Source organism: Tachysurus fulvidraco, chromosome 1 (assembly GCF_022655615.1).
Source record: "Tachysurus fulvidraco isolate hzauxx_2018 chromosome 1, HZAU_PFXX_2.0, whole genome shotgun sequence".
Classification (NCBI taxonomy): domain Eukaryota; kingdom Metazoa; phylum Chordata; class Actinopteri; order Siluriformes; family Bagridae; genus Tachysurus; species Tachysurus fulvidraco.
In genome coordinates, this window is record NC_062518.1 from 45,189,203 (window position 1) to 45,215,280 (window position 26,078).

The 26,078-nt window shown below is 39.7% G+C and overlaps 2 protein-coding genes across 3 annotated transcripts; both read left to right on the forward strand.

Annotated features, from left to right (window-relative positions):
* Positions 1-796: 796 nt before the first annotated feature.
* LOC125138512 (E3 ubiquitin-protein ligase TRIM21-like) lies at positions 797-17,635 on the forward strand. The gene is given in 4 exon segments (XM_047799961.1): positions 797-827; positions 14,918-14,944; positions 15,142-15,332; positions 15,334-17,635. Coding segments are annotated over 4 exon segments (612 nt in total). The 3' UTR covers positions 15,697-17,635.
* Positions 17,636-17,710: 75 nt separating this feature from the next.
* Positions 17,711-21,742, forward strand: LOC125138524 (V-set and immunoglobulin domain-containing protein 10-like). 2 transcript variants are annotated; one of them, XM_047799996.1, is made up of 5 exons: positions 17,711-17,759; positions 20,157-20,192; positions 20,828-21,124; positions 21,305-21,446; positions 21,602-21,742. In XM_047799996.1, exons 1-4 carry the CDS (start codon positions 17,729-17,731, stop codon positions 21,316-21,318), a joined length of 378 nt encoding a protein of 125 aa, XP_047655952.1. In that variant the 5' UTR covers positions 17,711-17,728; the 3' UTR covers positions 21,319-21,446; positions 21,602-21,742. The 2 variants fall into 2 exon arrangements, with proteins under 2 accessions (XP_047655952.1, XP_047655950.1); XM_047799994.1 differs by lacking the exons at positions 21,305-21,446; positions 21,602-21,742 and having other exon boundaries at positions 20,828-21,297.
* The last annotated feature ends 4,336 nt before the right edge of the window (positions 21,743-26,078 follow it).

Sequence of the window (26,078 nt, forward strand, 5' to 3'; positions counted from 1 at the left end):
TATGCACACATTGACACCTAGTGGTCATTCAAGGATTTTTGCCATAACATTAATTGCATTTTCCTCAGCATACCACAGAACATTAATCACACTTTAACCTCCCTCTCTGTCTAACTGTGCTAGCAGGGTTATAACTATGTGTCTATTACCACACTACTTTTACATCTCTGTACAATGTGTCTCAAGAAGACTCAAACCTAATGAAAAATCTGCATTGTGTATTTTCTTGCTCTTCATGCTGTAGAGGAGCTACACAGGTGACAAATTGACCAATGTTAATTATGAAGTTTCTGCATCTCCAGTCAAGTACCAAGCATCACCACAGCATGAGTCACAGGCCTTAGACATCATCACACCCCTAGTCTGCTAGAACTTTAATATAAATAAGTCTGACTTCATTACAAATGTATCCTCAACCTCAATGCATAATGAATTCATTTATTCATTATTCATTCAAAAACATACAAAAACAAACTTTACAAACTTTACAAAAAATGGATTAAAAGGACTATTTATGCTCTGCATTCAAATTTAAATAAATAAAAACAGTACTTCTGATGCTCTAACATATTAGCTTGACAAAACATTTATGCATTGCTAGTCAGATCAATTATTTTGGTATATGTTGTGCAAAGTATTAGTCTTAACAGATCAGTTTTAATGTGTTACATGAAAAAAACTGCAAAGTTGGTATCTGTGTCCACTAAAATAGAAATAGAAAAACAGAACACAGGAAGTGGTAAAGCTTTAACACACACCACTGCTCTGCCAGTCAGTCAGTCATTAGAGGGACAGGATGGAGCTCAGTTCACTGCCTGTGATGCTCTGTGAGTAAATGTTCTCTTTGTGTCTTCATTAGAATGAGTGGTGGGTTATAAAGTTGTTCATCTGCAGTCTGAATGTCCTGAATGATGAGCTTATTGTGTGATTTAGGACATTGTGTGTACTTCATCATGACTGTTCAAGTGGATCAGCGTCTCCATATCTGTTATAAGAAGGGTTTAGTTTGATGTGTAAATACTCTCAGTAACTATGATAGTTCAACAGGTAAGAGTACAAGTAGAGCAAGTTTAAAACACAGGGTTTAAATCATCTAATGATGGTAAATGACTCAGTAATGTTGGAATCTTTACCTTACCTTCTTAGTCCTGCTTTCATCTGCTGATCTTTACAGGAACAAATTCTCATGATCATTTGATCTGCTAAAAGAAAATAGTTGCATTTGTACTTTGATAAGTGGAAGTGGAAATTGTTGTGAAAGACGAGAAGTATAAATTCATTATGTTCTTGCTCACTCTTTATGAGTGCAATATTTTTTTAAATTGAGAGCTACACTTGGGCTTCCTGAAGAAATAAAATTTGCATCATGCAGAACGTGCAGCATTCTCTCTTCCACAATGAAGTGCACACATGGGGAAGTTACTGTACAGAGGCCTACAGTCAGTGGTTTTGCTTCTATTTTCGTTAAATCAACAAATTGTGTTTAGCAGAAGGAGGTGTTTAAATGATGTGAGAGAGCATTAGTCATGAAAGAGACTCTGAGAGGTTGAATGCAGATGTAGAGAAAGTTTAATGACACACTAGGAAAGGAGTGAGTGGGGAACAAAGAAAGCAGAAAATCAAACAGTGAAGTAGAATATAGAACTCGACAAACAATTCAATGAAGTCGATATGTTTAGTGGCATGGGTACATTAAAAGGAGTTTCACCCTGAAAGAAGGTGCACAACCATACAGCACAGCTGCACCTCAGAGGGTCCTCATTTCCCTACTCCCTAATTAGAAAGGGAACTGAAAAGGATGGAATCAATGGGCATAATCTAAAAAGTAACAGACCCGACTGAGTGGGCACCTATGAGTGCATGTCTATGGTTCTGGAAATAGAGGAAGAATCTGCGTGAACTTAAAATTACTTAATGAGAATGTGAAACGCAAGAAGTTCATCTTACTTCCCTTGGACAATATGCTCCCCAAGCTAGCCAAGAGTACAGTTTTCTTCAGTTTAGATGCAGAAAGAGGATTTTGGCAAATACCTCTAGATGGAAATAGTGCTCGTTTGACCACCTTTATCACACCGCTAGGTAGGTACTCTTTTAAATGGCTAACATTTGGCATCACATCAGCTACTGATATCTTTCAATGTAAAATGTCAGAGATGTTGCTTGGACATGATGGGACAGTCGTATACATGTATGACATTTTAATTTTCAGAGAACACAGTAAATACATTATGAGAGATTTAAGAGGGTCATGGAGACCCTGGTCTCAAGCTCTGGCTTAGTGAGGAATCAAACAGATGTGTTATTACTCTTTCTGCATGTCTACACACTGGTACACTGATGTACAGGACTAATACAACACTGTAAATAAATCAGGAAGTTAACAATGCAGCCAATAACAAGCTATTTATGAAGTGAAGTGGATTCACTGTAAAACCCTGATAGAACATCATCACACAGTTGTGTTCAAATAAAAAGCAGTATGTTAATAAAAGGGCAAATATTTTAATAGCTTTTATGTCCATATTTCAAAGACAGTATAAATATTAAATTCCAAAACAAAGTATTATAAATAAATGTAATTGTAATAATTGTATTAAACAATGCAAATAAACTGTCTGAGAAAAGTCTGAATTTGTGATATTTGCTTGCTGACTCACGACTGTGCAGCAATGCACAGATTGAGCCATATCTTCAAGTTCGCCGATGACACGACCGTGGTGGGTCCCCTGAACATCAACGGATCATCTGTAGAGATCATCAAGAGCACCAAATTTCTTGGTGTTTATCCAGCGGTGAACTTCACCTGGTCACTCAACACCAGCTCCACAACCAAGACAGCCCAGCAGTGTCTCTACCTCTTACAAAGGCTGAGAAAAGCCCATATCCCTCCCCCCATCTTGAATACTTTTTACAGTGGGACCATTGGGAGCATTCTGAGCAGCTGCATCACTGTCTGGTTTGGGACCTGCACCATCTCAGATTGCAAAACCCTGCACCGGATAGTGAGGGTATCTGAGAAGATCATTGGAGTCTCTCTTCCCTCTATCATGGACACTTACTGTACACCACACGCTGCATCCGCAAAGCAAACAGCGATGTGGCGATTATTTGAGCACGAAAGGTGCCATACTGTCTTAATACACCTTGGATAAAACTTTAAAGTCATCTAAAAGTTTGATAGCTAAACCACGCCCAGAGACACCTGAAACAAAGGGAGTTTTTTCCCTCCGAAATCTTGACCGAAGTATTGGTCATCTCCCCAAAGATGGGTGGAGTTCACGACCTTTAAATTGTCACAAACACCACCAATCCGTGGTCAGACTTTCGGGAACAGCTTGGAGACGACTCCACCTTCTTTCAAAGAAGTTCCTGCAAGCTTCACTTCCAAGAACGACAACTATTCTGATATTCAGGAGAACTTGGAAGAACGTCTGACCCCACCCTAACTGACTTTTCAGAGATTTCTCTGTTGCTTCCGGACTCTTGTGCAGTAAGCCAATGCAAGTAACCGTTTCCTTTACCAACCAATTTAGATGCATATTTTAAGTGTGAACCTTGTATTGTGTCTTGAGGTGAATTTAAGTTTCTGTGATGATTTCCCAGTTAGGGTGTGATTAATTTTTGAGTCTAAGCTTGCCATTCCTTTCCTTCCTTTCTCTAATTTCTTCTTTCCAGTCTCTTCCTCCCTTTCCCCAATTTTAATTTATTTTGTTTTATTTTATTTTCATCTTCATTTTCCCTATTTATTTTGTTTGTTTGTGTAGTTAGTTTTATGTTGTGTTTGTCTCATTCATCAAATGCCATATTTTTGTTACACAAGTGATTGTCTCTGAGTAAGGTACCTGCAACATCTGGTCTGAATTACATGCTCTATTAAGTTAATTTAATTTAAATTACGGTATAAAGTAAAAGGGAAGCGAATCTTTCTTGGCCGGGAAGATACTGCCTTCATAGAATCAATAAAGGTTACACGGCCTGTTCGCCGGACGAACAGACCAAATAAGTGTAACGTTAATTCCATTACCGTTAATTTCAACTTAGGTTAAAATATTTAGAAGTCACTATAACACAATATAGTTACTTATAAATATTTACCTTGCTTCGCAAGCCAAAATCGCTACATTTGTTTTTTTTTTCTTCTGAACCAGGAATGTATAAAATTAATACAGCAAATATCTAAGAAATAGATTTTTTTGTGTGAAAAAAATGGTATATATTTTTTTTATCAGTGTTTCATTTGATATGAATGTTTACTGCTTTCTATTTTCTATACCAATATTTACCATATGACTGATCGGATTTATTCTAATAATTTCATCTAATAAAAAAATCTTATTTTTATTTTTTTTTTTACAAAAAGAGCTGAAAAAATTTCAGCAATATGTAAGTGTGTGAGCTCTTATTGATCACATGACAATAATCTATACATATTCACTACTGTATAGTATACTGTAACTAGTTTATATTATTATGTGTCTCTTTTAGTCAATGTGACTCTGGATCCTGACAAAGCAGATTCTAAACTTCTCCTTTCTGATGATCAGAAACAAGTAAGCCATGAAGGAAAGCGACAGATTCTCCCAGATAACCCAGAGAGATTTGATCGTTTTTCTGATGTACAGGGAAAAGAGGGATTCTCCTCCGGGAAATTTTAATACAAGGTGCTAGTCAGTTGGAAGACAAGTGGATGTTAGGAGTGGCTCGAGAGTCCATTAACAAGAAAGGAAGCATTATAGTATGTCTGGAAAATGGATACTGGACTAAAGATTAGATACAAGGCTTGTGAGTCTCCCCATGTTCCCCCTCGTCTTGAAACAGGCTCCTCAGAAGATCAGAGTGTTTGTCGACTACAATAAAGGTCTGATCTTTTATGATGTTGATGCCATGTCTCATATTTACTCTTTCACTGGTCAGTGTTTTACTCATAAACTCTGCCCAAGCTTCCGCCCCTTCCTCAGTGATGGAGGTAGAAATAATCACTGATCATCACACATGTTGAACATTTCAGTGAGATCCATTCTCATCAAAACTTGGTTATGTGAAGCCAAAAGCATAGTGACATACTTCTTGTTTCTTAAACTCCATGTATGCCATAATATGCTACCATTAGTATAGTAACAACTTACTCAGGGACTTGGAATGACAGAATGGTGTGCGTTAGTACTGATTTAACCCCTTTAAGCATTGCCCCCCTTTTGCAGCTTTTTCACCTACATGACCTACCCAACAAAAAGTGGTACAGCTCCCACATACTTTGACATACAGGGGTAAGCCTGTCTCATTTGAAAGAAGAGATTCTCTAGTTTCAGAAACTAGTTTCAGATTGATTCTAGGCCTTACTGGCACAAAGTTACAGGGGTTTGAATGCAGGTTTTCATTTCCGCCTGGGTTGTTTACCTGATAAACTGATTAATCTTATTTTTCTGGAACATGTTAGGGACCAAATAACAACTGAGAGTCATAGCCATATGTCTTGACTTTCACCAAAAAAAATTCAAGTCAAAAGACCCAAAAATGGCTTCAATAAAAATATTTTTCTACGGACATGGTCGTCTGGTGCAGCATTTTTGTGTATTTGTTTACTGTATAACTTTGAAATAAAAGGCTGCAGGCTCAGTCTGACAAGCCGTAAATAAGCCTAGACTCTCTCTCTATCACTCTGGTGTGAAAACAGGCCTGTAACTTGACACCCTGAGCTGTGAGAGCGACAAAAGGTCAAGGATTACGCAAGAATTCTCCTGCGCATCCAGTTCACGCAGACACAGGCAAAGAAGGTAATGCATGTCATATACCGTTGGAATCGTCTGCTTGTTGGCTAAACGGCTGTATAGGTCCCAGCCCATTTCATTGCTATTGGAAGGAGTAATTGTCAGTCAAAAGCGAGTTCCCAAAAATTAGGTCATGCCACCATTGGCTTCCCAGCTGTCTATCTCTGCCATACACCGATTGGCTCAAATGAGGGCTTATTTGATTCGTTAGGACCTGGGCTATAAATATGACGTAGACTTTGAATTTTTGAATATCCCAATTAGGAGTTAGAGCGGCAAAACAAGATGATGGTGCACTTCTGTTTCCAGTTTTCAGAACACTAACGGAATATTTGTGGCGCGACCAGAGCGTTTTGGATTAAAAGTTACAGATTTTTTTTTACAGATTTCAATTCCTTGGGCCTGTGTGGATTTTTGTGGATTATTTGTGTTGGAATATATTACCCCAGTGAAGAAAGAGACGCGTCTAAAGGTAAGGGAAAAACCGGTCTAGCGCCACCTAGGTCAGTTTTGTCCGAAATTTTTTTTGTAATTGTATGAAGGCTGTGAATCATATTGTGCTTTGTGTGTGGGCTTAAAAAATTATTGAGAGTATAAACTTTACTAGGTAAATAGATTTTTTCGTGTTTTTGGAGGATTTGATGCTTTAAAGTTGAATTGAAGCTTGTTTCTGGGTCATCCCCTAGTGGTCACTTCTACTTCCGTGCCGTGCACAGCACGGCGACCCGTAACCTTGACAGTCACAAGCAAGCCATTATATCTACTGTAGTTCAGCTGGCTACCATTGACTTTTTCACTTTTTTAGTGCACTAAACTTGTACTAACTGTTGTTAAATTTATAAAGAAATAAAATCACAGAACATAAACTTTGCATGTTAATTGCAGTTTATTTGATATTTATGTAAGTCTGAAACCTGATATCTGATATCTGATATTTGATATTAATGCAGCTAACACCTCATGTCTGATTTCATAGGCTTATGGTACTAGTGAAGTGTTGCTCTAGCTAGCTAACTACAATTAGACTCTAACTAGATGTTACATAACTAGAAACATTAAGTAATCTGGCTGCATAAAATCTGTTCTGTAATTATTATTATCATCAATAAATAATTAATTAATTTTCCCAGTTTGAAAACAGCATGCGTTACTTCCGCATTTACTGATTACAATAGCGGTCTATAGCTGTGTTGCAGCTGTCTTTTCAGTGCCAGAGTATACAGTAAGATCATAACTGCTTTAGGTTGAAGGAGCTCTGGTGACATGTAGGGTCCATTTGTTATGCGAGACACAGAGGAGGAAGCCAGAGTGAAAGCAAACAGAGTTTATTTGCAAGAAAACACGGAAGTAGAGTAATCTGGTGGTGCGTGGTGGAAGCACGGCCCACAGAGGTCCAGAGTTAGGAAGGCAGTCTGTGTTATCCGGTGGTGCGCGGTGGAAGCGCGGCCCACAAAGTCCAGAGTATTGGGAAGAAAGGCAATCGGTGTAATACCCAGGGGAGTGCTTAGGAGAAGCACAAAGCTGAACACGAACACGAGAGTCAAGAGGAATGAACAGCCAAACCATGGATAATAACTGACGGTGGGTGGGAGTGAGAGAGGGGATTATATTTGGTGGTTGATGAGAGTGAAATGAGAGTCAGGTGTGTGCAATTAGTAAGCCGGCGAGCCGCTCCATGCGTGTGGGGCACGCACGGGAGAAGAGTCAGAGAGCTCCCTGACACCACCCCCTCCCCCAGGGGTGGCACCGGACGCCCTGACCCGGCGATGAGGACAACCCTTAGCCCTGGGCGCCGGGCGGTGCGGGTGGGCAGCATGGAACTCCACCAGCAGACTTGGGTCCAGCACGTCCTGCCAGGCCACCCATGACCAATCCTCTGAGCCGTAACCCTCCCAGTCTACCAGGTATTCGAGGCAACCTCCGCGCCGCCTGGAGTCCAGGACTTCCCGCACCACGTAGACGCCAGGCTGAGCCATGACTTCCGACTGGACGGGCGCCACGAGGTCACCTGGAGGGCGAGAGACAGATGAGTCACAAGGTTTAAGCAAGGACACGTGAAAGGTGGGGTGTATGCGGTACCTTGACGGCAGCTCCAGCCGGTATGAAATGTCGCTGATCTTCCTGGAGATCCTGAAAGGCCCAATGAACCTGGGGCTAAGCTTGCGGCTTGGCAGCTTCATCTTCAGGTCCTTCGTGGAGAGCCACACCCTATCCCCGGGGCGGTTATGAGGAGACTCTAGACGCCGAGCATCAGCGTGCCGGCGTGTGTCGGAGAGCCCGACGCAGCTGGGTGTGTGCTGACTCCCAGACCCGGTGGCTCTCCCGGTACCAGGTGTCCACCAATGTCACGTCGCTAGGCTCGTCTGACCATGGGAACAGGGGCGGCTGGAATCCCAGCATGCATTGGAAAGGGGTGAGGCCCGTGGCGTCCTGGCGGACCGAGTTCTGAGCATATTCTGCCCAGGGCAAGAAACGAGCCCAATCCCCCTGATCCTGGCTGCAGTAAGTCCTTAAATATCGGTTCAGCTCCTGAATCTTACGTTCGACTGGCCGTTAGAATGCGGGTGGTACCCTGACGTCAGATTGATCGACACCCCTTGGAGCTGGAAGAAAGCCCGCCAAACCTGAGACGTGAACTGGGGCCCACGGTCTGAAACTATTTCCTCCGGGAGACCAAAGTTCCTGAACACATGGTGGAAGAGGGCCTCGGCAGTTTCGAGGGCTGTGGGCAGGCCCTTCAGAGGCACCAAGCGGCAGGCCTTGTAGAAGCTGTCCACCGCTACCAAGATGCATGTGTTACCTCCTGACTGTGGCAGGTCGGTCACGAAGTCTATCCCTAGGTGTGACCAGGGGTGCTGAGGTACGGGAAGCGGCACCAACTTGCTGACGGGCAGGTGGCATGGTACCTTTGCCATGGCGCAGGTGGCACACTCCTGGACATAGTGGGTCACCTCCTCTGCCATCCTCGGCCACCAGTAACTCGCCTGAAGAAGCTGGACTGTCCTCCTCTCTCCCGGGTGGCCCGTGCCTGGTCCCTCACGGACCGACTGGATTAACCCCCGACGGCAGGAGGTGGGGACAAAGACACGTCCCTCGGGGCACCCTCGGGGCACCCTTTCACTGTCCACGTCCCAGACAATAGGCCCCACGATGATCGAAGGAGGAAGGATGGGGTCTGGATGGGATTGAGTCTCCGGGCCTCCCGCAAGTACTGGAGATTCTTGTGGTCAGTGACCACGGTAAACTGGTGCTCTGCGCCCTCTAACCAGTGCAAGTTTTATTGCCAGTAACTCACGGTTTCCGATGTCGTAGTTCTGTTCCGCCGCAGAGAGCTTGTGTGAGAAGAAGGCGCATGGATGGAGCTGTGGTGGGGTGCCTGACCGCTGAGAGAGAGCGGCCCCCACCCCTGTCGAGGAGGCATCTACCTCAACCACAAAGGGCCTCCGGGAGTCTGGGTGACATAACATGGGGGCGGAGCAGAAGCGCTGGCGGAGCACCTTGAATGCCCCCTGGGCCTCCTTGGTCCACCTCAGGGACTGTGCCTTACCCCTGAGGAGAGATGTGAGGGGAGTGGTGATCTGGCTGTACCCCTGGATGAACCGCCGATAAAAGTTGGCGAAGCCCAAGAAGCGTTGGAGCTCCTTAATCGTCTCCGGGAAGGGCCAGTTCCTTACTGCTCTAAACTTTCTCTCGTCCATCTGTATTCCCCGTGCACTGATGACGTAGCCCAGAAACTGCACCTCCTCACGGTGGAACTCACACTTTGAGAGGTTAAGGTAGAGCTGTTGGGAACGAAGTGCCCCTAGAACCTCACGTACGTGGGTATGGTGCTCCTCCAGGTTCTTGGAGTAGATCAGGATGTCATCGATGTACACCATGATGAACCTTTGTAGGTAGGGTCGGAGCACTTTGTTCATGAACCCATGGAACACAGCTGGAGCGATGGATAGGCCGTACGGTATGATCCGATATTGGTAGTGTCCGGAGGGCGTGATGAAAGCTTGAGATTGAGCTTGGTGAACACACATGCCTCCCTTAGGGCCTTGAGAGCTGCTGGAACAAGCGGGAGAGGGTAAGGGAAAGGAGAGGTCTGGGCGGTAGTTCAGCTGTTGGTAGTCTATGCACGGACGCAGGCCCCCATCCTTCTTCCCTACAAAGAAAAAGCTCGAAGCAGCCGGGGAGGATGACTTGGTGATGAACCCCTGCTGGAGAGCCTGCTGGACATACTCCTCCATCGCTCGATGTTCGGGAGCGGAAAGGGGTAGAAGGGGTAGGCCTTCCCAGGATCACGTTGACGGTGGAATCGTCGAGCACCATGAACCAGATTTCCTCCTGGTGGAACAGTCCCACCTGTAGAGTCACTACCGGCGCACAGAACTTGACCCAGCCCTGACTCAGTGGGCATACCTGGATGGTCTGGACGGCTAAGTCCTGGGAAACCCTCTCTCGGGGGAGCCATAAGCTGGTGAGGCAGGCTTGCGAGATGAAGTTCCCCGCCGGGCCGGAGTCCACCAGAGCATCCATGGAAAGAGAGAGAGCAGGAGTTAGAAGTGTCAAGGTGATTGTAGACAGAGTAGATATGTTTCTCGGAAATTCTACTGTACTCACCTCTGCTCGAGCTGGGCGCGTGGGACATCTGGCGATGGAGTGACCTGGGTTCCCACAATACAGGCCTTCACCAGACGCCAGGCGTCTGTTCTTCTCCCTCTGGGACAGTCTCTGAGAGCTGCATAGGTTCGGTGTCTGAGGTGGTAGTAGGTCCTGTTGGGACCCCTGGGGTTGGTAACATGGGGTGGCACGCCGCCAGCCTCTGAGAAAGGCCAATGGGCTTCTTAATGAAGTCCTCCAATCCAATAGTGTCCTCAAATACCGCCATAGCTTGTTTTATTTCTGGAGACAGACCCTGCCGATATATGGTCATGAAGGGACAGGGAGCAGCACCAACTTGCCGAAGGGCAGGTGGTGTGGTACATTGGCCATTGCGCAGGTGGCACACTCCTGGACGTAGCGGGTAACCTGCTCTGCCATCCTCGGCCACCAGTAAAGCGCCTTAATGAGCTGGACTGTCCTCTTCTCCCCTGGCACACGGACGGAGCTGTGGTGGGGTGCCTGACTGCTGGGAAAGAGCAGCTCGCACTCCTGTCGAGGAGGTGTCTACCTCAACCACAGAGGGCCTTCGGGGGTCTGGATGACGTAACATGGGGCAGAGCAGAAGCACTGGCCGAGCTCTCTGAATGCCCCCTGGGCCTCCTAGGTCCACTTCAGGGTCCGTGCCTTACCCCTGAGGAGAGAAGTGAGGGGAGCGGTGATCTGGCTGTAACCCTGGATATACTGACGATAGAAGTTTGCAAAGCCCAGGAAGCATTAGAGCTCCTTAATAGTCTCTGTGATGGGTCAGTTCCTTACTGCTTTAACCTTCCTTTCGTCCATCTGTATTCCCTATGCACTGATGACGTAGCCCAGAAACTGCACCTGCTCATGGAGGTTCAAGATGTCATCAAAATGTCATCAATGTAAACCATGACGTACTTTTGTAGGTAGGGTCGGACCACTTCATTCATGAACCCATGGAACACAGCTGGAGCGATGGATAGCCCAAGCTAGCGCTCTTCCGGACAGGAGTGAGATGAGGAACGCTACTATGGACCGCTCGGAAGGAAAGCGCTGCGGCTGCATCTCTATAAAAAGGTTTACCTGGAGTAGGAAGCCACGGCACACTGAAATTTCTCCCGAAAAAGTTCCCGGGAGCGCCATGGGGCTGCCGGTGATAGCAGGGGGGTCAGGACGAGCCACGGTGGATGGAAAGGCGACTCGAAGCGCGGTGATGAGATCCCGAACCGGATCGGAGGAGGTGCTGGGTCGGTTCTCCATTGTCAGGTAAGACCGGATGGTCCTTTCCTTCTTGTTAGTTCTTTTTCTTACGGTCCGTTATTCTGTTATGCTAGATACAGATGCGGAAGCCGGAGTGAAAGCAAACAGAGTTTATATACCCAAAAAACACGTAACTCGCAGAAAGCGCGGCCCACAAAGTCCTGAGTAGAAATGAAGGGCAGTCTGTGTAATATCCTGGGGAGCACATAGGAGAAGCGCGAAGCTGAAAATACACACTGGAGCATCAAGGAATGCACAGCCGTACCATAGATATTAACGGACAGTGAGTGAGGGTGTGAGAGGGGTATATAAATGGTGGTGTGATGAGAGTGTAATGAGAGTCAGGTGTGTGTAATTAGTAAGCCGGCAAGCAACTCCTTGCGGGCAAGGCCCGCACGGGAGAAGAATCAGGGAGCTCCCTGACAGTTAAATTCTCCAGTCTGAATTAATGCACTCGATCTAATCATCAGTTTGACTATAACAGCAGATTTACACATAAGTGTGAATAACGTGTCTTATCACTTATGTAGTGAAGAACACTTTGTGGTCACTGTGAGATATTTAATGTTTCTCACATAGAGTATTCATTTTCAGTCTCCAATGTTTTTTTAAGCACCAAAAGCACTGCAGGTACATACTGTTAAATGTAGCCAAAAAACAAACAAACAAACAAACAAAAAAACGTTTAGTTCCTGCTTTACTGATGAATTGTTGAATTACTAGATATAACTACACAGATCAGATTGGCAGATTAGTTGGGATTATGGCAAGAATAAATTAATCCAAACACAGTGAACTGGGTGAAGCATGTACACATTTTGTCTGACAATTATATATCTATGTACATTTTAGTATTTATTTGACAATAATCTCTGTTTTCTTATTTTACTGATTGCACTATTAATGATCAGGCTTCTGGGCTAGCAAACTGATTCAAAATAAAACACCAGAAAACACAATGCATATTGGGATATCTAAGACTTTTGGTGAAACTTGATGGAAAAATATCTGGGATTGTAATGAAAAAAATTGTCCAGTTGTCATGTCTGTGCTTTTGGTGACTATTTTACTATTGATCTATGGAGTAAACACATCAGGGAAGTTCATTCAGTAGTGGAGGCGGAGGTGGTTGTATAAACGCAAGCCATTTGTCATTTGTCATGTCTCAGTGGCACAGTGCTGGCAGGAAATTATTGTCTATTTTAAAGTGTAAATATTTGTTGTGTAATGATGTATCATATTTATCAATGTAAATGACTGACCAACAGTTTTGTCTTTTAAAGAAAAGAGAGACATAACTCCATCTCGATCAACAACTACTCCTGAATAAACAGTTACAGATCATGAATAAATAAACTGATAATTTATTGACTATATTAGATATTATAGCTTATAATAAGATCAACAATTCCTGCAAAATAACCCTGTTATCTTTTTGTTTAGATCATAAAACAGGCTGTTGATGATTTTGTGGATTTGAATTTCATAAATTCATGAATTTTATGAATTTTTTACAAATCTGTAATTAAGGTTTTTTTTTGTTTGTTTTGTTTATTTTTGAAAGGAACCAATGGGAGTGGCTTCATGGTGTAATTTTATGAAAGGTACAGTTTAAAGCTGTTAGGAATTGAAAATGCAGGTCATTTCAGTTGAAAACCACCAAAGAGCTTGAACAACTCTGGTTAAATTCTAAAAAAATGAATATATGTTACATGTTTAGAATCATTAAAAAAAAAAAAAAAAAAAAAAAAAAAAAAAAATATATATATATATATATATATATATATATATATATATACGTATATATATATATATATACTTATATACTGATATTTATGTCTATTATCACTACTAGTTAATGTTTAATTACCAAGTTTAATCAAGAGCCCCCCCCCCCCCTCTCTCTCTCTCTCTCTCTCTCTCTCTCTCTCTCTCTCTCTCTCTCTCAGAAACACCTCAGAATGCAAAAAAGTCTTCACCAGGTCCTATCAATAATCCAACTTCTTAATGGGTGAAAAAACTATATACTTATTTTATTCAAAAAGACTGCACCAATTAATGCAGTCGTGGCCTAATGGTTAGAGAGTCTGACTCGTAACCCGATGGTTGTGGGTTCGAGTATCGGGCCGGCCACGACTGAGGTGCCCTTGAGCAAGGCACCGAACCCCCCAACTGCTCCCCGGGCGCCGCAGCATAAAATGGCTGCCCACTGCTCTGTGTGTGTGTGTTCACTGCTGTGTGTGTGCACTTTGGATGGGTTAAATGCAGAGAACATATTCTGAGTATGGGTTACCATACTTAGCCGTATGTCACTTCACTTCACTTCACTTCACCAGTAAACAGAGTGTGGAGCTGTTGAGGAGAGTTCTGTCTCAACTTCTGGAGTCTCTCAACAAGGCCAGTTTTCTGACTTTGATAAGAACATGTTACATGGTTGTCATTAAGATTATTTGTGACGGTCATTTAATTTTAAATGTTAAACTTACATTTCTTGAAGAACATTGCATACAAGGCCTACATTATTTTATAATTAAAATGCTCCATATTGGCAGCGTACAGTCCTCTGTACACCATGATATTCTTAATATGATACACAAACTCAGGTCTTGTTCACTGGCAATTTAACTGACACAATTGCGATGAGTGATGGTGCTCAGTAATGTCTGTGTAAACTTCTCTGGGCAAATATTAGATGATATAAACATATAAACTGTGAAATGAAATGTGTTTATATCTGGCAAAACTGAAACACTGATTTCCTTTGCTGTTCCTTATCAGATTAACTTTAAAGAATTTGCTATACTTTTGTGTGAATGAAAAGATTTAATTAAAAACTCTGATGGGTCTTTTTATTCTCTTGAAATCGTCATGAATATAATTATTATGAATTTCAACACAGCTACTTTTGTTTTACTTTAATTCCACTTCTTTTTTATTACAGTGGTTCCAAAAATACATTTGAAAGAAAACAGCAAAAAGGGAAAAAAAACAGTGAATCCTTGACTTCTTCCAATGACTAGTTTCTGATGCCCTCTAGTGGCTGGCTTCAGTACAAAGTTCAATGTTGCATATTCAAAAAACAAACAAAATTAAATTAAAATACCAACAACCAAATAATTCCAATTTATGTACTCTTGACTCACGCCTTTTGACTAACTAATTATTTTAGTTTTTCTTTTAAATAACTAAATAATAATTTATAAGATCTAATTTGATTACTAATTTGATTCTATCAACCATATATATCGTATCTGATTTGATTACTCTTCTTCAAACAGATCTGAAAAGAATTCAGCAATATGCAGGTGTGTGAGCTTTGCTTCATCTTATATATATATATATATATATATATATATATATATATATATATATATATATATATATATATATATATATATATATATATATATGTATGTATATATACACACACACACACACACAGAGTATGTCACACACTATATAATGTAATAAAATGAATGTCAATTGTGTCTCTTTCTTTCAGTGGATGTGACTCTGACTCTGGATCCTGATACAGCTCATCCTGAACTCATCCTGTCTCAAGATGGGAAACAAGTAAGACATGGAGACTTGTGACAGAATCTCCTTCATAACCCAGAGAGGTTTGATTATTGTGCCTGTGTACTGGGAAAGGAAGGATTCTCCTCGGGGAGATTTTACTATAAGGTGCAGGTCTAGTGGGATTACTAAGTGGGATTTAGGAGTGGCCCAAGAGTCTGTCAGCAGGAAAGGGCAAATAATAACCAGCCCTAAGAATGGATACTGGACGGTGTGGCTGAGAAACAAGATTAAATATGAGGCTTGTGATTCTCCCCCTGTTCCCCTCTCCTTGAAACAGGCTCCCCAGAAGGTGGGAGTGTTTGTGGATTATAAAGCAGGTCTGGTCTCCTTCTATGCTGTTGATGACATGTCTCTTATTTACTCTTTCACTGTTCAGACTTTCACTGAGAAACTTTATCCATTCTTCAGTCCTTCACGCAATTATCATGGTAAAAACTCAGCACCACTGATCATCATGCCTCTTACACAATTGACTTGAACTGTTTACTTTAACATTACCACAAACAATACACTATCAGAGAAGTTTTACTGAAATTACTGAGGGACATACTATTTTATTTAACATGTTTAATTTATAAAATTGTGATGAAAGAATAAAAATATTTTGTTAACAAATAAATGCTTATCTGTTATCTCTTCTATTTGAAAATTCATAGTCTATAGTAAGTTAATATAATCTTGGCAAACCAATATTTTGTCAGTCTAAATTTAAACTAAAATGATAGTAAAAGTTTCCTGCCAATAGCATATCTTTTTATTAGGTTTACCTGTATATAATTTTCTTGACTTAACAACACATGCTCCATCATGAGTGTACTGTATAAGATTTATGGTCACTTGTCCAAGCACTTAATATGTTTGGGCTCCTAACAGTCCTCATCAATGATCCCAATGTTGCCTCAACCATTGTTTTTAGAGTACATGCCTGAGCTCATATATAGTCTCATATAGTATTCCAGTATCAACTTGAAGAAAGAGTATGGTTGCTACCCATGACCTCTGACAGCCACATGTGTGCAAGAAATTTAGTTTCACATACACTGACCCTTTTCAGAATATACAAACAAGTAAACAAAGCAGCCTACAAGCTGTATCTCCCTTGTCATTTCTACCAAAACCTTGAAATAAAATTCCCATCATGCAACTTGGAACATTTTCCACACTAGTTTTCACTACCAACAAACATTTTCTATAGAGTTCCTTGTTCTGAAGTGTAAGCTAAATCTCTGAACTATCTCACTGGGCTACTGGTAGCTTCTTTCAGTTGGTTTTGTGGAACTGAGAAGGTTGGTTTTGTTTAACCTTATCTTTTTATTTGCTTTAATAAATTGTTCCAGTATCATACAATACTCTTTGAATGTCTGAGCCTTTACATCAAATGCTGTCAGTGATCCAATAGTTCCTGTAGACATAGTTTGTTTGTTTAATTATTTATTTGTTTATTTATCTGTTTATAATGGTTTCTCTGCAGTCCTTATTTCCTTCAAATACCTTGTTAACCACATTTTTGTACAAAATAACCACAAAATAAATCCCATCTTAATCCAAAAATGTAGTGTCTTGTGCAAAGTTCAGCCAACTTAATAAATGTTGGATGACTTAATAAAAAAATTAAGGTCTTTCAGCCTCACAAAGCACTGCATGGGCTTTCTTCCTTTTTAGCCAAAGAACTCTTCTGCTTCTCTTACAGTAACAGATGAGAGCTTATTAACAACAGTATGCACACATTGACACCTAGTGGTCATTGCAGGATTTTTTCCTTTACATTAATTGCATTTTCCTCAGCATACCACAGAACACTAATCACATTTTAATCTCTTTCTCTGTCTAACCACGCTAGCAGGGTTATACTTGTTTATAACTACAGTATGTGTCTATTACCACACTACTTTTACATTTCTGTACAATGTGTCTCAAGAAGACTCAAACCTAATGAAAAATCTGCATTGTGTATTTTCTTGCTCTTCATGCTGTAGAGGAGCTACACAGGTGACAAAGTGTCCAATGTTGATTATAAAATCATCTCCAGTCAAGTACCAAGCATCACCACAGCATGAGTCACAGGCCTTAGACATCATCACACCCCTAGTCTGCTAGAACTTTAATGTAAATAAGTCTGACCTCATTACAAATGTATCTCAACCTCAATGCACAATGAATTCATTCAAAAACATACAAAAACAAACTTTACAAACCAAAAAAAAATTGGATTAAAAGGACTATTTTTGCATTGCATTCAAATTTAAATAAATAAAAACAGTACTGCTGATGCTCTAACATATTAGCTTGACAAAACATTTATGCATTGCTAGTCAGATCAATTATTTGGGTATACTATGTTGTGCCAAGTGTTAGTCTTAACAGATCAGTTTTAATGTGTTACATGAAAAAAACTGCCAAGTTGGTATCTGTGTCCACTAAAATAGAAATAGCATAACAGAACAGAGGAAGTGGTAAGGCTTTAACACACACTTCTGCTCTGCCAGTCAGTCAGTCATTAGATTGACAGGATGGAGATCAGTTCACTGCCTGTGATGCTCTGTGAGTAAATGTTCTCTTTGTGTCTTCATTAGAGTGAGTGATGGTGTATAAAGTTGTTCATCTGCAGTCTGAATGTCCTAAGTGATGAGCTTATTGTGTGATTAGGACATTGTGTGTACTTCATCATGACTGTTCAGGTGGATCAGTGTCTCCATATCTGATATGAGAAGTGTTTAGTTTGATGTGTAAATACTCTCAGTAACTATGATAGTTCAACAGGTAAGAGTACAAGTAGGGCAAGTTTAAAACACAGGGTTTAAATCATCTAAAGACCCAGTAATGTTGGAATCTGTACCTTATCTTCTTTGTCCTGCTTTCATCTGCTGCTCTGTGACAAATTTTCATAATCATTTGATCTGATAAAAGAAAAGAGTTGCATTTGTACTTTGATAAGTGGAAGTTATTTTTGTGACTGAAATGTCTTTAGCTGCTGTGTTGAGCTTCTGCTGGTGTTTCCGGTACACCGAAGTGTTTTAACAAAACCATGTTAGCATTAACTAGTCATACTGAGAAAATGCCTTATAACCTACATTTTCATTTTTGATACTGTTATGGTTATATAATTTATTAGTGTTAAAAGCAACTTTGCTGGAAGAAAACACATAATTAGCCTTTGATACACAGAGGGCAGTGACGATGTTAAAGGCCTGTGAGCAGAGACAAGGTGGAAATTGTTGTTCAGCAAAGTTTTCAGCAGAAGGTGTGAAAATGATGTGTGAGGGAGACACTGTAACTGACTTTTAAAAAAATTACCCTAAGTATGGTGGAGAAACATACTGTAATACCACTACTAAGTATTGTACACAAAGTTCATCAAAAAAATTTAACCATCTAAGTACAAAAAAAAAATTAAGGCCAGGGTATGTGCAGAAGAGACTCCTGGGTACTAGAGTGTGTTCAGGAAAGACGAGAAATATAAATTCATTATGTTCTTGCCCACTCTTTATGAGTGCAATATTTTATTAATTAAGAGCTACACTTGGACTTCCTGAAGAAGTACAATTTGCATCATGCAGAACGTGCAGCATGCTCTCTTCCACAATGAAGTGCACACATGGGGAAGTTACTGTACAGAGGCCTACAGTCAGTTGTTTTGCTTCTATTTTTGTTAAATCAACGAATCGTGTTTAGCAGAAGGAAGTGTTTAAATGGTGTGAGAGAGCATTAGTCATGAAAGAGACTCTGAGAGGTTGAATGCAGATGTAGAGAGAGTTTAATGACACACTAGGAAAGGAGTGAGTGGGGAACAAAGAAAGCAGCAAATCAAACAGTTAAGTAGAATATAGAACTCAAGACAAACAGATCAGTGAAGTCAATATGTTTAGTGGCATGGGTACATTAAAAGGAGTTTCACCCTGAAAGAAGGTGCACAACCATACAGCACAGCTGCACCTCAGAGGGTCCTCATTTCCCTACTCCCTAAAGTAGAAGGGGAGCTGAAAAGGATGGAATCAGTGGGCATAATTGAGAAAGTACAGTAACTGACCCGACTGAGTGGGCACCTGTGAGTGCATGTCTATGGTTCTGGAAATAAAGAAAAATGGAAAGAGAAGAATCTGTGTGAACTTGAAAATAATGAGAATGTGAAACGCAAAAAGTTCATCTTACTTCCCTTGAATGATATGCTCCCTAAGCTAGCCAAGAGTACAGTTTTCTTCAGTTTAGATGCAGAAAGTAGATTTTGGCAAATACCTCTAGATGAAAATAGCTCATTTGACCACCTTTATCACACCTCTAGGTAGGTACTCTTTTAAATGGCTAACATTTGGCATTACATCAGCAACTGATATCTTTCAATGACTTCACTGGGCTGTACTTACCAAACTGCTCAAGTCAGAGTGTGGCCAATGTTGGCGGCCACCGCAAAGGCAAGTGATTCAGACGTGAAGCAGATAATTTTGTTTTAAGAGTTTTTCGACCTGCCTAGCCAACAGTCATTGATGCAGACAACAGCAGTTATGGGCTTGGTGGAATCATGATGGAAGGTTGTGGTTGTGGTTGTTGGAACAACAATAAATAGAAAAAGACAAAACAAAGAGAATTAATGTTATTGTTATGTTTGCTTAAAAAAAGGGGATATAACGTGAAATGGAATTGTTTAAGTTGACTTAATTGGCTCCTGTACATGCATGATGTGAACACACTTCTGTCTATTACCTTTTTTTTTTTTAGATTTTACACAAATACTTTTATAGCCCTCTCTTGATTAATATTTTTCAATTGCTTTTTGTAAATGACATTTACTTTAATCTTTTCCATATAACTTATAAATTATGCAAATTAGTATATCATAATCCTTTATTACATGAGTTCAGTTTGTCAAAGCTGTGCTGCTTTCAGTCATACACCGTATCTTTTCTATGTTTACATCATGTTCTGTGTTTCTGTTTGTTTCAGTGCTGATTTCACTCAGTCCAGAAACACATGCTAAAGGTATATATATTATATATTTGATTTAAATTTATTTCTTTTTTTATTTATTATTTATGTGTGTATTTCTAATTTGAATTAGAACTGAGAAGGATGTGTTTGTACATTGATATACAAAGTTTAGCAGTTTCTTTAAAAAAGCAATTTTACAGGTATGAAGAACAGAAGTCACTTTAACTCAGTTATATTCAGTCTTTTCTCTTATAACAGTTTATCTCATGTTTAGTTTTACTTTGAACTCTCTGTGTATTCTAACACATTGTGTGGCTGCTGCTGAGAGAAACCAGAATTTTAGAGAACACATCCTCATCTGAGTGACATTGGATAGTTTGACTATAAATTATTACTCTTCTATAACTTCATAGTACTGAATCAAATAGTGTTAAATGTGTTAAAATGGGTCTTAAGTATTGTTCAAGGTTTGAAGTTGAGTCTATATCAAACTGAAGGTATAGACTGTTTAGATCTGAGACAACCATGTGTAAATAAATAGGTTTCAGCCTAGACTTTAACCCTGAGACTGTTGAAGACTGTTCCATAACTGTGGGTCAGAAAGCTCTGCCACATTCTTTAGTCTACATTATTTAAGGCACCAAGAAAGTTCTTTATGTGTGTTTATTAACACATTTATTTTAAAGGGCAATCTAAAGCTGTGTTGTCCATAAAGCCTGATAAACACGTGTACAGTGGCGAGAATATCACTCTCAGATGTGACATAGAGGGAGGAGACACTGAGTGGACATACATCTGGTTTAAGAATAATTCCAGTCTCAACACAGAAGAAGGAAAAGGCAAACGGTATAAAGACAGCAAAAAGCAAGAGTTCAGTATCAAGTCTGTTAAAGACCTTGACAGTGGTAACTACACCTGCAAAGGACAGAGACATAACTCTCAGAGCTCAGGGATCAGTGATGCAGTTACACTGACTGTATCAGGTGAGTCTGTGGCAACAACATCTGGATAGTTTTACACATGCAGTGTAATTATAGTGAGTCAGTTTAATTAATAGTACACAGCTAACATTAAAGCAGTAAATCTCATCGTGTCTTCCCCTGCTATTATCTAACTCATTAGATGATAATTTAATAAAACTTTCTGTATTTATGTTGTTTTAGATTCACTCTCATAAATGACAGACTAGTAGAAGATGATTCCATTATTTAGCAAAATAAATAAACCCAAGACTGATGATGACAAGAAGAATGAACTAACTCCTAATGCCTACTCTAATTACATAGTACAATTAGACTTATATAGGTATTTACTTTATTACATAATTGTATCTTTATGAATATTATATTAATTTACTATTCCTTACTCCTTACACAATCTATTATACATAGAGAGATTGTTGTGTATGTATGACTTAAATATACAGAGTTAAGAATAATTGTGTATTTCCTGTGTAACAGAGAGACCACAGGCAGTACTCAGTGTATTTCCACAGAGATGGCTGACTGAAGGAGACTCAGTGACTCTAAGCTGTAAAGTTACAAACTCCTCTTCAGACTGGACATTCAGATGGTACAGAGATGTTCTCAATAGATCCAGTCCTAGCAATATCAAGACTAATCCAATGCTCCTCTCAGACAGCAGCAGAGGATCTGAAGGCAAATACACTCTCAGTCCTGCTTCTCTTAAACACACAGGAGTTTATAGGTGTAGAGGAGAGAAAGGAGAACGACCCTTTTACACAAAATACAGCTCTAGATTGCCCCTATGGATCACTGGTGAGGAAAACACAACAATGGTCTATTGGAATGTTGAATATAATCAATGTTTGATGTAAAAAATCTTTATATTTAGCCTCCTGATTGAGGAATGTTTTACATAGCTGAATAACCCTAAACACTGGTAGAGGATTATTCTCATTCATATAGCACTGTGTAATTAAATGAAAAGTAAATGTGTTCAAGTTATGCAATGAAAACACAATCATAATAATACATTACAATAATTATAATGATCTGTGTTTAAGGTGAATCTCCTCCAGTCTCTCTGATCATCAATCCCAGCAGAACTCAACACTTTGCTAATGACACTCTCTCACTGAGCTGTGAGGACCAGAGTAAGTCTACTGGATGGACAGTGAGACGATACACACACAGTGAGAGTGTGTTAGATTGTTCACACTGGGGATCAGTTACAGGATCTACATGTACCATCAGCTTCCTCTCCACATCCTACACTGGAGTTTACTGGTGTGTGTCTGAATCTGGAGAAAACAGTAATCCTGTCAACATCACAGTGCATGGTGAGTCTTCATGTAGTGTGTTTAATATTAAAGGGAAAAAAATATTCATTACAGAATATTCAGAACTCTGAGACTCTAACTGGAGAAAAAAAATTATCAATAAGAGACACTTTTTTTTTACAGTGAAATCAAACAGTGGTGTAAATTCTCTCTTCTAGCTGGTGGTGTGATCCTGGAGAGTCCTGTCCATCCTGTGACTGAGGGACATCCTCTGACTCTACGATGTTTATATCGTACACCTAATCCCTCAAACCTCCGAGCTGATTTGTATAAAAATGGAACAGTTCTCCAGAACCAGACTACAGGAGAGATGATCATCCAAACTGTCTCAAAGTCAGATGAAGGTTTCTACCACTGTAAACACTCAGAGAGACGAGAGTCACCGAAAAGCTGGGTCTCAGTCAGACGTGAGAAATCCATTTCTTCTGAGTTGATTTTCTCTTAATGACACAGTTTATATGTACAGCACTAATAAAACTTAAATCCTGCTTTCTTCCTTTCCTCTGTTATAGGTTCTAGGTCTACTAGTAGAACCTTAGCTTCTTTACTGAGCTTGGCATTTCTGATCATTTTATTAATCGTCCTGCTGCGGTTCTGCAAAATAAAGAGAGGTCTGATAAATGCTTTAACTTTTTATCAAATATTAAGATATTTGGAAATATAAAATTTATAAAAAGTTTATTTTTTATTTTTTCTATCTTTTTAAAATACTTTCTAAATCTTGTTTAGAATATTAGAAACATTGAAATTAATTTGGTTCTGACTGAGTCCTGATTAAACTGTATGACATAAAATGAAGATTGCACAATATATAATTAATAGTTTCCAGAACAAACTACAGTAATCACTATCTAATTGTTATTGTCATTACATACAGTTAATATTTGTAACTAATCTTCAAGACTGTGTAAAAAAGTTTCCATTAGTATTCACACCCTGTACAGATATAGAATCTGTCTCTCTCTCTATAGAAAAGCAGAAAACCAATCAGACATCAGAACTGAATCAGAGCCGATCAGGAGCTGAAGACTCTCACTCAGGACACACACCACTTCAAGCTGGTCAGACACTGTCTCAATGACTGTTTATTACCACATTGATTTTTAAAAATCTTTTTAGAATTTAATTACACTTTTTATATATATTTACTCTGTTTTCTGTAGGAAGTGATCATATTTATGACACTGTGGAACAGGCAGATATGAGAGGAACAGGTAGCTTTATTGCATATAAAGTGTGATTTACTCTTGCATTAGGAGATTTAACTCCAGATTTACTTTATACTGTAAAGCACAGAAGTGTCATGTGTTCAGGTGAAGCTGCAGCTGAGAGCAACGAAGCCACTTATGTGCAGGTCATGAAGAAAAAGAAGGCAAAGAGGAACAATGGTATTTTATATTAAATATGCATTTTATAGAGTATTTTTAATGCTACCAAAATGTATCCAAAAACATGTGTCCTTTATTATACGGATAATCTCATGCTACTCTTACTATAATACTATAATGGACAACATCACTGTGGTGTGACCTGATGCTGTAATGACTAATGTATTAGGAAGCTGTTGATCAGTGTGATGTCTTTGTTCTCTGCTTCTGTAGATCCTGACATTGAGCTTAGTGGTAGTGATGTGACTTATGCTCAACTTGAATTAAAACCAAAGAAGTCGTCTATGCAAGAAAAAGGTACAGAAATTCATGTTAAATTTTGATACATTAAAATTTTTTCTCCAATTTAATTCAAGATCTTTTGCTCTAATTAGACAAAGCCAGTGTGGATGCTGATACTTTATACTCAGCAGTGAACCTGAACAACAAGGTAAGACTGGTTTGCATTTTAAGCTCAATAACTAGCTGATGTCATCATGTAGTAAATTTATGTATAATATATGTATAATAAACCATACTTTCTAGTTAGCTGGGTCCAAGCTAGAGACTTTTCCATTTGTGTTTTCCATCTTCTGTTAGACAGTACTGTACATAATACTGTGAAATCAAATGCTATTTACTTAAGTTACAATTATACTGCTCTCATATTGTTTCACTCAGAGCAGTTTGAAAAGTAAAGTTCATGTTCAAGTATAAATATTGTGCAAGGGAGACAGTTCAGTGTGAAAGGCTGGGCAGAGGGATATTATCTGATGTTACACACCTGAAACTGGTTTCCTTATCTGTATTTATATGATCGATTTCTCTCTCTGCAGTGAGTCGGTGTATGGAGCTGATGGAGCTGTGGTTATATGACATGTTATTTCTGTTACTTCTGTTTTCTTTTGCTTATGAGCACTTTCTTTCACCTATCTCCCACATATGTAAGCACATACCTGCACTTAACTGTGTACATATAGAATAACAATCTTTTAACAATTATTTAGTGCAGTCCATCATGGTACACATGAAAACGTGTTTGGCCAGATGAAAATCCTGAGCTAGGCAAAATAAAAGACTCAATAGAAGAACAGAAGAACTTCTCTTGGACTACAGATTTAGCTCTGAGTTTTAAATGCTTTATTGGATGCCTTCTATTGAATGTTCACTCTCCTGCTGTTTCTTTAAGCAACCTTCAGCTAATCCTTAGCACCAGGAAAGTCACATCATATTGCCTTCGTACTTACTTAGACTACATTATATTGGTTGCCTATGATATTCTACATTGACCAATGTCATTCTCATGCTATTTAAAGCTCATATCTTGGTTTGTTCATAGCATATAACAAACGATTCTTAAAATGTAGATATATATTACTGTATACTGCAAAATCCTTTTATTATTAAAGCTATGCTTATTGATGTATTTTAGCACTGTAAGGACATGCATATAGAACATGTATAAGTATGCATTTATGCATTAGTTATAAAGTAATTAGTAATTAATTTCTAATTAGTTATTTGGAAATTACTTTATATTTCTTTTTTTTTACATAATTCTTTCTTTGCCAACTGCCATTTGTAATGTCATTAATGTTTTTAATCTATTCATTAAATAAAATAGTTGAATTATTCAATCCTGTTACAATGTCACTTATTTAAAGACCTCCTTGCAAAAAACTGCACTATTTCATACATTCATTTTGTCAAGGTTTTATCAATAGTTTAGCTTGTAATTAGTTTGTAATTAGTTTGGATGCCCTGCCTCATGCAGTGTGGAGAATGTAAACACAGACTATGAAAACAGTAGGGAACAGATGTCTTAAATAAATGTCATGAATATATCAGTCACAAAGTCTACCAGTAACAAGCAGTAATTAGAAACAAGCACAGTGTTCTTCTCAAGTCTGTGCACAAACATACATTTAGCAATCATATATAACAAGGAGTGGGATGGACTGGAGATCTACCCAGCTAGGGTTTGTTTACCCTATCCTATCATGGACTCCCACCATCTAGACATGATTCACACTTTCTTTGCATGACCTTTGCTTTACCCTCTCCCAGACATCAGAAACTGGGAGGCCTGGAGGGCCTGGTCCACACAGCAAACAGAGATTGCTTACCTTCCCCAGCAAATTGTCATGTTGGCTGTGGCTTGGTTTTTATTCTGTATCATTGTTTTGTGCTCATAGACATGAACACATTTTTTATGATGTTCATGTGGAAAGCTAAAGTTGGGCTCCAGAATGGCAGCAACTGTTGGGC

What these genes read in the sequence shown, in the direction of transcription:
- LOC125138524 (XM_047799994.1), top strand. Translation starts at nt 17,729, where the DNA reads ATGGAGATCAGTTCACTGCCTGTGATGCTCT. An exon ending in TTCACTGCCTGTGATGCTCT is followed by an intron (nt 17,760 to 20,156) that starts GTGAGTAAATGT and finishes TGTTTGTTTCAG; the next exon opens with TGCTGATTTCACTCAGTCCA. An exon ending in TCCAGAAACACATGCTAAAG is followed by an intron (nt 20,193 to 20,827) that starts GTATATATATTA and finishes TTTATTTTAAAG; the next exon opens with GGCAATCTAAAGCTGTGTTG.